This window comes from Garra rufa, chromosome 25 (genome assembly GCF_049309525.1).
Source record: "Garra rufa chromosome 25, GarRuf1.0, whole genome shotgun sequence".
Classification (NCBI taxonomy): Eukaryota; Metazoa; Chordata; class Actinopteri; order Cypriniformes; family Cyprinidae; genus Garra; species Garra rufa.
In genome coordinates this window covers 27,942,163-27,956,298 of record NC_133385.1, presented here as the reverse complement: position 1 = coordinate 27,956,298, position 14,136 = coordinate 27,942,163, and the positions used below count along the sequence as shown (strand labels likewise).

The 14,136-nt window shown below is 33.1% G+C and overlaps 1 protein-coding gene across 6 annotated transcripts in view; it reads left to right on the top strand.

The window, feature by feature from the left end:
* The window catches only part of LOC141301236 (tight junction protein 1-like), a 40,097-nt gene that overhangs the window by 22,921 nt on the left and 3,040 nt on the right, over positions 1 to 14,136 (top strand). For 4 of the 6 annotated variants that reach the window (XM_073831487.1, XM_073831488.1, XM_073831486.1 and 1 more), the window contains 7 exons: positions 4,319 to 5,245; positions 5,678 to 5,769; positions 7,924 to 8,145; positions 8,244 to 8,383; positions 10,373 to 10,796; positions 10,872 to 11,089; positions 12,051 to 12,194. In XM_073831487.1, the coding sequence (XP_073687588.1) occupies positions 4,319 to 5,245; positions 5,678 to 5,769; positions 7,924 to 8,145; positions 8,244 to 8,383; positions 10,373 to 10,796; positions 10,872 to 11,089; positions 12,051 to 12,194 (2,167 nt within the window). The remainder of the gene's footprint in view (positions 1 to 4,318; positions 5,246 to 5,677; positions 5,770 to 7,923; positions 8,146 to 8,243; positions 8,384 to 10,372; positions 10,797 to 10,871; positions 11,090 to 12,050; positions 12,195 to 14,136) is intronic. The other 2 variants (XM_073831489.1, XM_073831490.1) reach the window with 2 other exon arrangements.

Sequence of the window (14,136 nt, the reverse complement as noted above, 5' to 3'; positions counted from 1 at the left end):
TTGCAAAATAAGTTGAAAAACATAAAACAACTGAATTTCAAGATGTTTTATTTCTTTGTTCCATGGCGCAAACAATTTTTTTTTTTTTTTTTTTTTGGAAAAACAGAAAATCGGAAATTCCAAATTTAAATTCAGAATTCCTGTCAAATTGTGACATCAAAAAGATGCAACTGCAGTTGCAAGTTACAAGTTGCAAAAAAAATTGAAAATCAGCTGAATTTCAAGATGTAAATTCCAAAAATGCAAAATTTCCTGTCCTAATTGTTAATTTAAAAAAATTACCCTTTTTATTCGTTTAGTCTTTGGTGCAACAACAAAAAAAAAGAATTTAGAAAAACCTAATTTCAAGATGTAAATTCAGAATTTCTGTCCAAATTATGAGATTAAAAAGTCGCAATTACCGTTTTTATTTCTTTATTCCATGGCACAAAAAAGAAGTTTGAAAACAGAATTTCGAGATGTAAATTCAGAATTCCGGTCAAAATTGTGAGATTAAAAAGTCTCAAATAATAAAGCAAAAAAAGAAAAGATTTAGGATTTAAATTCAGAAAAATTCAGAGTTCCTGCCCAAAATTGTGAGGAAAAAGTGTCCAAATTGTGAGATTAAAAAGTCTCAATTACTTTTTTTATTTCTTTTTTCAGTAATGCAAAAAAAAAAATTTCGAAAAAAAACAATTTTGAGATGTAAAATCTAAATTCCTTTCCAAATTGTGAGAAAAAAAGTCGCACATACCCTTTTTATTTCTTTATTCCATGGTGCAAAAAAAAAAAACTGAATTTTAAATTTCTGAGGAAAAAAAGTCAGAATTCTAAGTTTATTTTACACTATAGAATCTATAGAAACAAACATCCCAACTGTGAGATTTAAATCAGAATAAAATAAAATAAAATAATTCTGAAAAACGGAGTTTCGAGATGTAAATTCAGAATTCCTGTCCAAATTGTGAGATTAAAAAGTCACAATTACTTTTTAATTTTTTTTATTCCGTGGCGCAAAAGAAAAATAATTTCGATAAACAGAATTTTGACATGTACATTCAGAATTCTGAGAATAAGAAGTTACAATTCTGAGTTTATATGTACACTATAGAATCGGAATTGCTGAGAAAAAAGGCAGCCTTAAAATTAATTTTTATTCTTTATAAACGTTATGAACAAGCTTCCATAGAAAAGACGGAATTTTGTCAAAAGAAAAATTGCAGAACAACCATTAATGTGACCGCATCTGTAGTCCACTTTCCATCCTTGTCTTGTGACCCTTGAGAGCATTAAGACAGATATTTTAATAGCATTTTAACAGTGTCATTAACAACATTAAAGATTTAAGATGATTAGGTTCTAATTGTGTAATTAAGTTTTAAGAATTCAAGTCATAAACATTTGAATCACTTCCATTAATCAGTACGAACAGTCCACTGTTTGATTCAGTGATTCATTTGTATCATCACTAACAATTTTCACATATTTTATTAATTGCAATTTATTTTATACATGTATTGTTAGCATCAACATTAAACATTTTACTGCAATATTTTTCCCATATTATTTATTTTTTGAATGTATCATTGTATTAGTGCATATCATTTTAAATAATTCTTTGTTTATTTATTGAAAAGCTATGTAAAACAGGATGGATGAAACCTTTTATTATTAGTTCTTAAATTAATCATTTTTAATGTACTGTGCTGTTTAATGTAAACAATGGATCCTCAGAGCAATGCATATATATTGTGATATTTAACTGCTTCAAAAACTTAAAAAAAAAAATGTTTTTTTCAAGCTATATCGCCTGGCCCTAATCTGTAGTGATAGCTGTAACGATAGTGTATGGCTTTGACCTGAATCACACTTGTACGGACGGCCACTAGATGCACTGTAGACATGTCACTTAATTGCAAACGGACCTTTCCCTGATTTGCAAGAATGGACTTTTGTAGTTGCATGTTCATTTAACCTGCAGACAGTACTTACAGCAATGTAAAAGGAAAACAACTGGACTAATCCTGCATAATGTCTTCATAACCACCAGTGTTTCTTCTCATAGATGAAGACTTTATGTAAGAGCTTTTGTGATTATGTTAAGTTGTCTTATAGGAAGTGTTGGACCTTTTACAGCTCTACTGTCTTCAGGCTATACTTTGAAGCTTGAGAAGGAGCCTTTCAAACAATGAATGAGACATCTTTAGAGCTCCACTTGGTCCCATTATAAATGATTAGATTGTACTAAAGATGAGGAATTAAAGAAGTGTAACCAAGTGGAGGTGCTGTCCATGTTGAAGGGCTTCTTATCAAACTGTAGAAATGTAGAGCTGAGTAGTATATTGGTAAGATGCTTGTTTTAATGCATAATGAGTTAATCAGTTGTTGGTTTTTTTTTCTGTTCAGGAGTAAGTTTAATTTTAGTGCTTGCAAGGCACCATTATATTTATAGTAATGATGCTGAAAATTAAGCTTTGCATCACAGGAATAAATTACATTTATATATATATTAGGGGCATTTTGGATGAGAAAAATATTCCAATATTGCAAAATCTAACATTAAAAAGCCAATCAGTCTGAAGGAACAATATAATGGCGTTAATAAGAAGATTCATTTAGATATAACCACTTTATTACGTCAAAATAAGACTTGAAATAGCCTGAAAACACGATCTGTGGGAGTTTTTAGTTAGTAGTCAGCTTGGTGAGATTTAAAGTGAATCTTTGTGTCTGTGAGCAATATTTATCACGCTTTAATGACTGATGATCTAAAAAATTAAAAAATAGTTAAAAGTTAACTATTAAGAAGAATAGCTCAATATTAGTTTACAAATAAAATATATTGTTGAAATTGTTACTGCCTTGAGTTATTATTTTGAAATAAACGTAAAATGCTTAAAAACACTAACATTCATACTGCTCTTTAATAAATAGAATATTGATTACATTGTTAATGTAGAAATATAAAGTAGATTTCTTTTTTTACGTGACGTAAATTCAGAATTCCTGACCAAAATGTGAGAATAAAAAGTTCCAATTACCTTTTTTATTTATTTATTCCGCAAAGGGGGAAAAGAATTTCGAAACCGTTTTTTTATTATTATTATTAAAATAATGTTTTACAATTATTATTATTTTTTTTTTTTTCTGTATTTTTGCTTAAATAATTCTGGCCATAGTTAGCATTTTAAAAACATCTAAAAAAAAAACATTACCAAAAACATTTTAAAAAATCTGTATTCTATTAAACTTTCGACCTGTGGTGTGTATTTGTATAAAAAATTTGTTTGTTTTTTATTTGTTTTTTAAAACAACTTAAGAATTAAAAAAAAAAAAGGTTTTACAAAAATGTGACATTTTAAAGTTAGAAAATTTCCCCTTAACTTAAAATAATAGCAAATTATTTGAAAACTATTGACTAAACTATTTAACCAGCTAATTTTATTATTTCTGACCTTTTAATAATATTATGTTTCTAACCATATGCATTGGATCTTACTATAGACTTACTTTATTTTTATTGGTACATTTTTAGATGATTTGTAGCTGATTTACACTCCAAAGATGGCTTCAATATGTGTTAAATTCTTGTGTACTAAGTCTAAAATCTTTAAAAATTACCTAAAATCCAGTGTTAATTTTGACAGCAAATTTCGATTGAGCTTTAGTCATAGTCTTTTGACTAAAATGCCATTTAGTTTGTCATATTTCAGTCATCTGAATTGTTTTAGTCTAGTTTTAGTAAACTAAATATCACTGTCTTTCTTTTGTTGCTTTATTAACATCAATGCCACAGACAATAGCAACTAAATTAGGCTGCTGTCTCTTTAAAACCGAACGCACAAAAGCAATGTACTGATACACGTCTGATAGTCTCCTAATTGTTTACCTTTACCTAAGATGTAACCAAGTGTGTTTATGTGAATACTCATCAAAAGGGACAATTCGACATCATTTTGTATGTATTTCGAGTAACTTACTCGTGCGTTGTGTGAGAGGCGCTAAGATGGCGCCGAGTTTTCGTTTCGTTATCGTCTCGTTTTCGGCAGTAAAAAAAATGTTATTGACAAACTATTTGACAACGAAATTAACACAGCTAAAATCATACATCCTTTTTTTACTGCCTTGCAAGCACTTGTATTTCCAGAAGGAAATGCTAATCTAGTACTTAAATATTTAATTCCAGTAAATTTGAAATATTTTGCCTGTTTTTGGCCCTTTTCAAAATTCTGAGATCCGTTACCTCTAACGACTGAGGTTGTTTTGGCAAAATTTCCGTATCCAGTTTGAGCCTTTTCAATCAACCCAGCTCTGACAATCAACATTTTGTCCCTCGCAGATGTATAAAAAGGATCTCTACAGCATGGATGAGCCGGTGCGAGTGAACCACGGCGTGAAGCCTCCCCCTCCCCAGCAGCAGCAGCAGCCTTTAGGCCCCGCCACCTCGCTATCCTACAGCCACCAGCCTGTCTACCAGGACCAACAGCCATACCGCCAGTACGAGCACCCGCCTTATGGCTATGACGGTGGCGGCTACGCACAACCAAAGCCTCACAATTACGACCCGCACCTGCACTACGACAACCGTGTGCCTCACTATAACGAGCAGTGGGCCCCTTATGACCAGCAGCAGACTTCACCCCAACCGCCGCCCGCGTCTACCTACCCTCAGGGCCACCAGCCTCCTCCTCCACCAATGTCATACGAACAACGTTCTCCCTACGAGGACGGCCCAACCAGGGATTTCAGTCCCCCTCAATCCCAATACGATGGCGTTTCCCCAATGGGCTACGACAACCGGCCACGTCACGCTAAACCCGCACCGACGCGCTACGAAGAGCCACCGCCTCCACCTCCTCCGGTTTCCTACGAGGCCCGTTCACCCTTCGAATCCGATCCGCATGGATTTCCAGGCAACGCGCATCGCTCTCCTGATCCGCCTAAGCAGTATTACGGCGACGCTGGAATGAGACCCTCATACAACCCCGGAGTGCCGAACCGGGCGTATAAACCAGCGCCGCACGAGAACGTGATGAACTCTGAACCTCCCGCTCCGCCTCCTAAACCCGAGGGCGTCTTGTCTCCAGGAGAACCGCCTCACCCTCCAGCTCCCAAACCGTTGCCGCCTCCACCTAGGGATGACGATGACGATGATGACCCTGCCATGAAGCCGCAGTCTGTGCTCAACAGGGTCAAAATGTTTGAGAATAAGCGCTCTGTGTCTGTAGACCGAGCTAAGGATGCGCCGGAAGTAACGGGAATTAGGGTACGTTTTTGTTTGCTTGGTACTGAAGCTTGACATTTTCATGTAGTAAGGTTTTTTTTTTTTTGTTTTTTTTTTTTGCATACACATGACTTAATATTCTGCCCTCCAAAGGCAAAGTGCAGTAACTACGTGAACACTGAAACTGAGAAAAATGCCTTGAAAGTTTTTACAACAGCTAGTCAAACATGTTGACGCTCTCGTTTCTCTGAACGTTTCTCTGAAACGGGACAAAATTGAACCAGGAGATTTTGCCACAAGACAAAACAGTTGTCACAAAGTCCATTTTAAGCCTTAACTCAATTTTGACCAAATGTGTAGTTACTGCACTTTGCCTTTGGAGGGCAGTATTGTAGTGTTGACTTTTGCACAGATAGTAAGGACTTAAGAAAATGTACTAGTTTGATGACAGATCAGATGTACTTTCTTCTTTAGCCCACAGATCTTCCAAAACCTGTGAGCACACCGGGTCCTGTGCTTAAAGCCAACTCTCTCAGCAACCTGGAGCAGGAGAAACCCTCTTACAGGTACAACCACACACTTACAGTACTGTTCAAATGTTTGGGTTGGTAAGATTTTTAAAAATGTTTTTGAAAGTTTCTTATGCTCACCAAGGCTGCATTTATTTGATTAAAAATGCGGGGAAAAATACAAATAAAAACAGTAAAATTGTAAAATTATATTGTAATTGTATTGTTATTTTTCAAATGTAATGTATTCCCGTTATAAAAGATACATTTTCAGCATCATTACTCCAGTCTTCAGTTTCACATGATCTTTTAGAATCATTCTAATATGCTGATTATCTTTATGGACTAAAATAAAAATGAATTTAAAAAACTATATTATTTCAAAAACAACAAATAAATAAATAAAATTGCTAAAACTTAAAAATAAAATCTATGTCTTTCCTGCCGCTTTTGATGGATTTAATGTGACCTTGCTTGTTAAAACTAGTGATTTCTTTAAAAAAAATATTTGAAATAAAATAAATTTGAACTGAAATAAAATGTACATTTTTTATTGTTGTAGCTAGTTGGCAGCATTTCTCATCTTCATTTAGTATATCTTGATATACTAAAATAATAAAAAATGAATAATTAAAAAAAACTTTATAGGCATTAAAAAACTAATAAAATGGCTAAAACTTTAACTAAAACTAAAGTGAAAACAAAAACATTAAATGTAAAAAATAAATCTAATTCAAAATATTAACAAAAATTGTCATCATATGTCTTCCCTGCCACTTTTGATGTGACCTTGCTGAATAAAACTATTCATTTCTCCTTTTTTTATTATTTGAAATAAAATACGTTTTAACTGAAATAAAATGTTCATTTTTTATTATTATTTAACTAAAAATAAACTAAAACAGAAATAAAATTATATAGGCATTCAAAAACAACTATAGCTAAAACAAAACAAATATATTATAAAAATAAAATAGAATTCAGAATATTAATGAAAACTATAATAGTATTTCAATTGTGTACAATATTTTGCCACCATATGTATTTCCTGCCACTTTTGATCGATTTAATGTGAACCTTGCTGATTTTTTATTTATTGTTATTATGGCTAGTTGACAACATTTCTCATTTTCATTTAGTTTAATAAAATCTAAAAATAAAATCTAATTTAAAATATTAACAAAAACTATAATAGTATATCAATTATAAAAATATTTTGTCATATATGTTCTTCCTGCCACTTTTGGCTGAATAAAACTATAAAAAAAAATTTTTTTATATATATATATTTGAAATAAAATAAATTTTAACTGAAATAAAATGTTATTTTATTTAAAAAATATATTATTATAGCTAGTTGATTTGGCATCATTTCTCATTTTCATTTGGTTTATCTTCATTTGGTTTATCTTGATGAACTGAAATTAAAAAAAAAAAACGAAAAAAAAAAACAATATAGGCAAAAACTAATGAAATTCCTAAAACCTTAAATACAAGTATTTCAATTATAAAAATATTTTATCCTATGTCCTTCCTGCCACTTTTGATCAATTTTATGTGACCTTGCTGAATAAAACGAATAATTTCTTTTCATTTTTTTTTTATCAAATAAATTTAACTGAAATAAAATTGACATTTATAAAAAAAAATCTCATTTGTTTCTCATTATCATCTTGATATACTAAAACAAACTGAAACTAATATAAAAATTACATATATATAGGCTTTAAAAAATCTAATTCAAAATATTAACTAATACTATAATAGTATTTTGTCATCGTTTATGTCTTTCCTGTCACTTTTGATTGATTTAATGTGACCTTGCTGAAAACAAATATTAATTTCTGACCCCAAGTATTTGAGCATTACACTTTAAGTACACCTACAGCCATCAACCAAGCCTTTATTTAAAATAAATGGGAAGTGACTGGAGTAAACAAGAAGCAGTGTCAGCTGTTTGATTAGATTGCCTTCAGTTATCACATTCTTATGTAGTGAAAGTGCAAAATAACTGTTTATATTATTGTTTACATGATTCAGTTTCAAATTGCACTGTTCACACACTATTTGTACACAATAATAGTTAGTGTTGAATGTTAATGCAATCCAATAGTGCCCTCTGCTGGTTGATCTTCCATTCTGGAAAGTACCATTAGATGTTACATAACACAGTAAAGATCTTTCCTTTTAATGATTTTCTTCTGCTCCTAGAGCCCCAGAGCCCCAGAAACCTCAGACGCGTGTAGGGGACGACGTGATCCACTCCAACCACTATGACCCAGATGAAGATGAAGAGTATTACAGGAAGCAGCTGTCGTATTTTGACCGCCGCAGCTTCGACAACAAGGCCATAAATCAACCCAACACTGGAATCAATCGCTTCCACGAGCCGCCCAAACCGTCTCAGCCCCAGATCGGATATCCTTTCGCCAGGTACTGGCCAACATGCTAGATAGACTGCATTTGCTGTTGTATGTTGACGGGACTCTTGTATATATCATACACACTCTTTCACACACTTTCTGCTTCAGGACGGAGTCTGTGGAGAAGGTGAGTCCTGTGGATAAGAGGTACGAGCACCTGCCGCCCGTCAACCCATCACCTGCTCCATACAGCCAGCCCACGCCTGCTGTTCCACCCACATCCCTCCCCAAACTCAGCAACATTGAGGGTAAGGATGAGTCTTGGACTTTTGGCCTTGAATATGTATTTTTACACTCTTACTAGTTTGATTTGTCTACTAAAAATGGCTAACAGTGTTTATACAAACATCAAATGTCTTCTGGTCATTAATATATTTCCACTACAATGTTTTTTTCACTTCATGTAGATGATGTAAAAACATTTTTGGAATTCAGTGCCTGATTTATTTTAGCTAGCATTTATTTATCATAAATACACACACATGACATTTTCACACTTGCACAATTTTACAAATTGCAGAATGACTGAAACTTCTGCATTGTTAAATACTATTATCTGTTTGCGAAACCCAGTACACAAGTTTAAAAAGCGTTAACTGTTATAAATTACTATAAAATTGTATATTTTTTAAAAGAAATTCTAGATTACTTCTACACCTTTAAATTAAACATTTTAAACTTTTTGGAATAAAACCACCTTTGTATGCTAAATACACATAATAATATTTCCATACTTGCTGCGTAATTTTACAAAATAATAATAAAAAAAAATAATAAATAATTATTTATAAATTATAGATTAAATAAATAAAATTAAATTAAAAATTGAAATTAAATACCCACCACCTTTGTTTACTAAATACATACAACAGTATTCACACTTACTGCATTATTTTTACAAAGTGAAAGAAAACCACTAATAATAAAAAAAAAACATATTTTTTAAAATTATAGATTAATGTTATATGCTAATTTTGCACCATAAATAATAAAATTGAACATTTAAAAAAAAAAAAAATTAGAAATAAAATACCCACCTCCTTTCTATCCTAAACACACACTTTAATACTTTCACACTTACTGGATAATTTTACAAAATAAAAAAAATAATAATATAGATTTTAAAACATAATTATATATTTTTTCACCATAAATAAATAAATTAAACATTTAAACGTTTATGGAATAAAATATCTGTTTCTTTTGTTATCTAAGTACACCCATTTTTTTTTAAGTAATAAGTATAGATTAATTTTACACCATTAATAATTGAATTAAACATTAAAATTTTGTTTGTAATAAAATACCTGTCTCCTTTGTATTCTAAATACATTCATTGCTAATTTCCACACTTTATGAATAATTTTACAAAAAAAAAGACTAATAATAATTCTAATTAAAAAAATAATTCTAGATTAATTTTGCAACATAAATAGCAAAATTAAACATCATGAACATTTTTGGAATGGTTTGGAATAATTATATTTAGCATTTTATGTATCCTAATGGACACGAATAACATTTTCACACATAATTGTGCATAATTTTACAAGATTACAGAACGACTAAAAATAATGTACTATGAAATTCTATAATCTGTTTGGGAAACATATAGACATATAGAAGTATTAATTAATTTATTTTATTTAGATTTTCAACCTAAGTAATGAAACAAAACATTTTAAACATTTCTGGAATAAAACTAAATACACACAAATAATATTTAATATAATAGTAATATATAATATTATTGCATCATTTCTATATCAAAAAAAAAGAGAAAAAAAAACAATGTCTGAAAAAATACACTATAATTTTTTTTAAATAAATATTTTTCTGTTTTTCACAATAAATACTAATTTAATAATTTATTACAATAAAGCAAAGAAAACCATGAAAAAAATAATTCCTATCTAGTTCCTAAAAGCAATGGTTTCTATGGATTTTGGAGTTGTTGAATCTAAATGACAAAATCTGTACTTAGAAAACATTTAAAGATTAGCAAATGAAAACATATTAAAAGTTGAATCGTGACTTTTACAGTGTATATGAAATAATATGGAAAAAAAAGTGTCCAAAGTTGAAGAAGCACCCTTATACATAGCGTATAGCCATACTGTCAATGTTGTTATATTGCCATAAATTAATGCTAATACCAATGAAATTGCATGATTTTGATAGCACATTAAAAGTCAATGCATTGTTTTAATACATCACCCCTCTTTCTGATCTCCCAGTGAACTCGCTGCCAGATCCTCACAGCCCTCCCAAAGCCAAACCGGACCTGTCGGCTCTTAGAGCTCCCACTAGGGACGACCCCATCCAGACGAGCTACCTGCCCCCCAAGTCTTCTATCAATGGCACGGATGCCCCTCCCAAAACGCTAGGCGTCCCTACCAGCTACAACCGCTATGTCCCCAAGCCTTACACCAGCTCCGCGCGACCCTTCGAGCGCAAGTTCGAGAGCCCCAAATTCAACCACAACCTGCTTCCCAACGACACACAGTCCAAACCCAGTGTAAACAACAACCTGAAACCTCAAATCTCGCCCCAGCCCCTGGACACCGACAGCGGGGTCGACACTTTCACGCGCACCATGGACAACAGGCCCAAATATCAGCACAACAACATCAACGCCCTTCCCAAGGCTGTTCCCGTGAGGTAAGATGAAGAAAGTACATCAACCAGAGCTGGATTTAGTCTGTCCTAAACGACTCACCGCTGTCTGTTTTCTAGCCCTAGTGCACTGGATGACGATGAGGAAGATGAAGGTCACACGGTGGTTGCGACGGCACGGGGCATCTTTAATTGTAACGGTGGGGTGTTGAGCTCCATAGAGACAGGAGTCAGTATCATTATCCCGCAAGGAGCGATTCCAGATAGCGTGGAGCAGGAGATCTACTTCAAAGTGTGCCGGGACAACAGCATTCTGCCCCCTCTGGACAAAGAAAAAGGTCTGAATACTGTCTACTTCTGTTCGATTTTCTTTTCAGACTTTCGTGTTCTTTAAAGTTAAAGGGATAGTTCACCCAAAAATGAAAATTACCCCATGATTTACTCACCCTCAAGCCATTCTAGATGTGTATGACTTTTGTCTTTCAGATGAATACAATCAGAGTTATATTACAAAATGTTCTGGGTCTTCCATGCTTTATAATGGCAGTGAATGGGTGTTTGAAATCCAATGAAGTGCATCCATCCATCATAAAATGTGCTCCACACGGCTCAGATAAAGGCCTTCAGAAGGCCTTCAGAAGCAAATTGATGATATTTTTCTTATACAAACGCATTGATTCACTTCAGAAGGCCTTTATGAACCTCCCGGAGCTGTGTGGATGCACTTTTTTGGCCTTCAAAATCTCAACACCTATTCACTGCCATTATTAAGTTCGGAAGAGCCAGGACATTTTTTAATTTATAATGGCAGTGAATGGGTGTAGCGATTTTTTTTTTTTTTTTTTTTTTTTTTTTGTCCAATAAAGTGCATCCATCCATCATAAAAAGTTCTCCTGGCAGGTCCAGGGGGTTAATAAAGGCCTTCTAAAGTGAATGAATGCGTTTGCATAAGAAAAATATCCATATTTAGAACTTTCTAAACCATAATCTTCAGTTATCGCTAACTGACGTACTTTTTATGATGGATAGATGCATTTTATTGGGCTTCAAAATCTCAACAGCCATTCACTCGCATTATAAAGCTTGGAGAAGCCAGAACATTTTTTAATATAACTCTGATTGTATTCGTCTGAAAGAACAAAGTCACATACACCTAGGATTGAGGGTGAGTAAATCATGGGGTAATTTTCATTTTTTTGGTGAACTATCCCTTTAAGAACTATTTTCCGACCCTAGACTTTTGAACAATGGTGTATTTTTTTGACTCCTGAGGCTTATTGTGGCATGTCTCTTTTTCAGGTGAAACTCTGCTCAGTCCTCTGGTGATGTGCGGCCCTCATGGTCTGAAGTTCCTGAAGCCCGTGGAACTACGTCTACCACACTGTGCGTCTATGACCCCTGATGGTTGGTCTTTTGCTCTAAAATCCTCCGACTCCTCGTCGGGTACGCTGTCCCTTCTCTCTGTCCTATGATGGGTCTGTTGGGATCGGGATTGAAGCTGGTTGGACACAGCTACTCATCTTGTGGTTTCGTTTCATTTTCTGGGTTCTCTGAATTAACATTTCACGCTCAGAGCCATCCTGATCACATGATGCTTTCATGCGTAATCTGTGCGCTTGCTTTGCTTTGTTTTATCACCAGTCTCAATCGCAAAGTTGCTTAATGTGTCTGTAGCTCTTATTCATTCACAATTCACCCATGTAATAGTGTTAAATATGACTGGAACTGACACATTATTGGGTTCAGTAAGGTCACATTGGACGAAGACAACCAGGAGTGAATCCATTGAAATTAGCATTTCCTTTGTGCGTGAATACAGAAGTATTCATACACACATTCATACATTTTGTGTATGAATCAGGAGTCACTCCTGATCTTGTGATTGTTAACACAGTGGTAATGTAGATATAAAAAGAAATTTGGATGCCAACAGCTGAACTCGTTTGGCTTTTGCCAAGTTTTTTTTTTAGTCTATTTGGTTATGACACCCATAAATAACCAAACTCTGTGTGAACAGAACTGAATTAAGTGTTCAAAAGAGGAGTGACTATTGAATTAAGCTGCAGTGTGAAAATTTTGGAAATTACAGCCACATTTAATTCCAGTTGCAGGACTGAATCTGCTCAATTATTATTTGTACGAATACAGGAGTCACTCCTGATTTCGGCATGATGATAATGTGGTGTCTTATAGCTGTAAACAAGAAAGACAGATGCCAACAAATTTTGGTTTGACATTTATAACCTTTGAAAATGTGAATTTTTGTTTCACACCATAAACAACCAAATTCTGTGTGTGAACAGAACTGGATTGAGTGTTCAAAAGAGAAGTGACTATTGAATGTAGCTGTAGTGTGAAAATGGCATATCTAAACTGAGTCGTTAGGGAAAAGTTTGGAAATTACAACCACACTTAATTTTAGTTGCAGGACTGAATCTGCTAAATTATGTGTACGAATACAGGAGTCACTTCTAATTTCGTCATGATGATAATGTGGTGTCTTGTAGCTGTAAACAAGAAAGACAGATGCCAACAAATTTTGGTTTGACATTTATAACCTTTAACATTTATAACCTTTGAGGGTGTGAATTTGGTTTCACACCCATAAACAACCAAATTCTGTGTGTGAACAGAACTAGATTGAGTGTTCAAAAGAAAAGTGACTATTGAATTTAGCTGTAGTGTGAAAATGGCATGTCTAAATGGAATAATTCGGTTCAGGGAATGACAACCATATTTCTTTTTTTGGAAAAAAAACTGAATCTCTTAAATTAGGAGTCACTCCTAATCTTGCGATGGTTGACATGGTGAAAACATGACGTCTTGGGGTTGTAAACTACATGTGCGAATGCTAACAGATTAACCTGAGTGCTAGATTTGTTGAAAGTCCTTCAACGAGGAAATTCATTTGTCACTCCCGTAATCAATCAAACAGTGTGTATACAGAACAATATTATTCAACCAAAAATGAGTGACAACTGAATTTGGCTGCAGTGTGAAGTAGGGCTGCACGATTAATCCAAATAAAACCCAAATCACAAAGGCTGTGATTTTAATTAAATAAAAATATATGTGGTGCATGTTTCAGAGTGAAGCGTGGCACTGTGTTCTTTTACCTGTGAGCACGACAAATTATTTAAATTATTACAAGTATTATTATTACTAGTTTTTATTTTACAGTGAATACAAACGTTTTTATGCATTTGGTTTTATTTTTCTATTTAGTAATAATAATAACATAATAATAATAATAATAATCATAATTATTACCAGGAGTAAATCCTTAATATTAACAATGACAATATGACAATAATAATTAACCTGAATATTATTATTTTTTAATTATTATTATGATTATTATTATTATGTTACTTGTAATGTTATA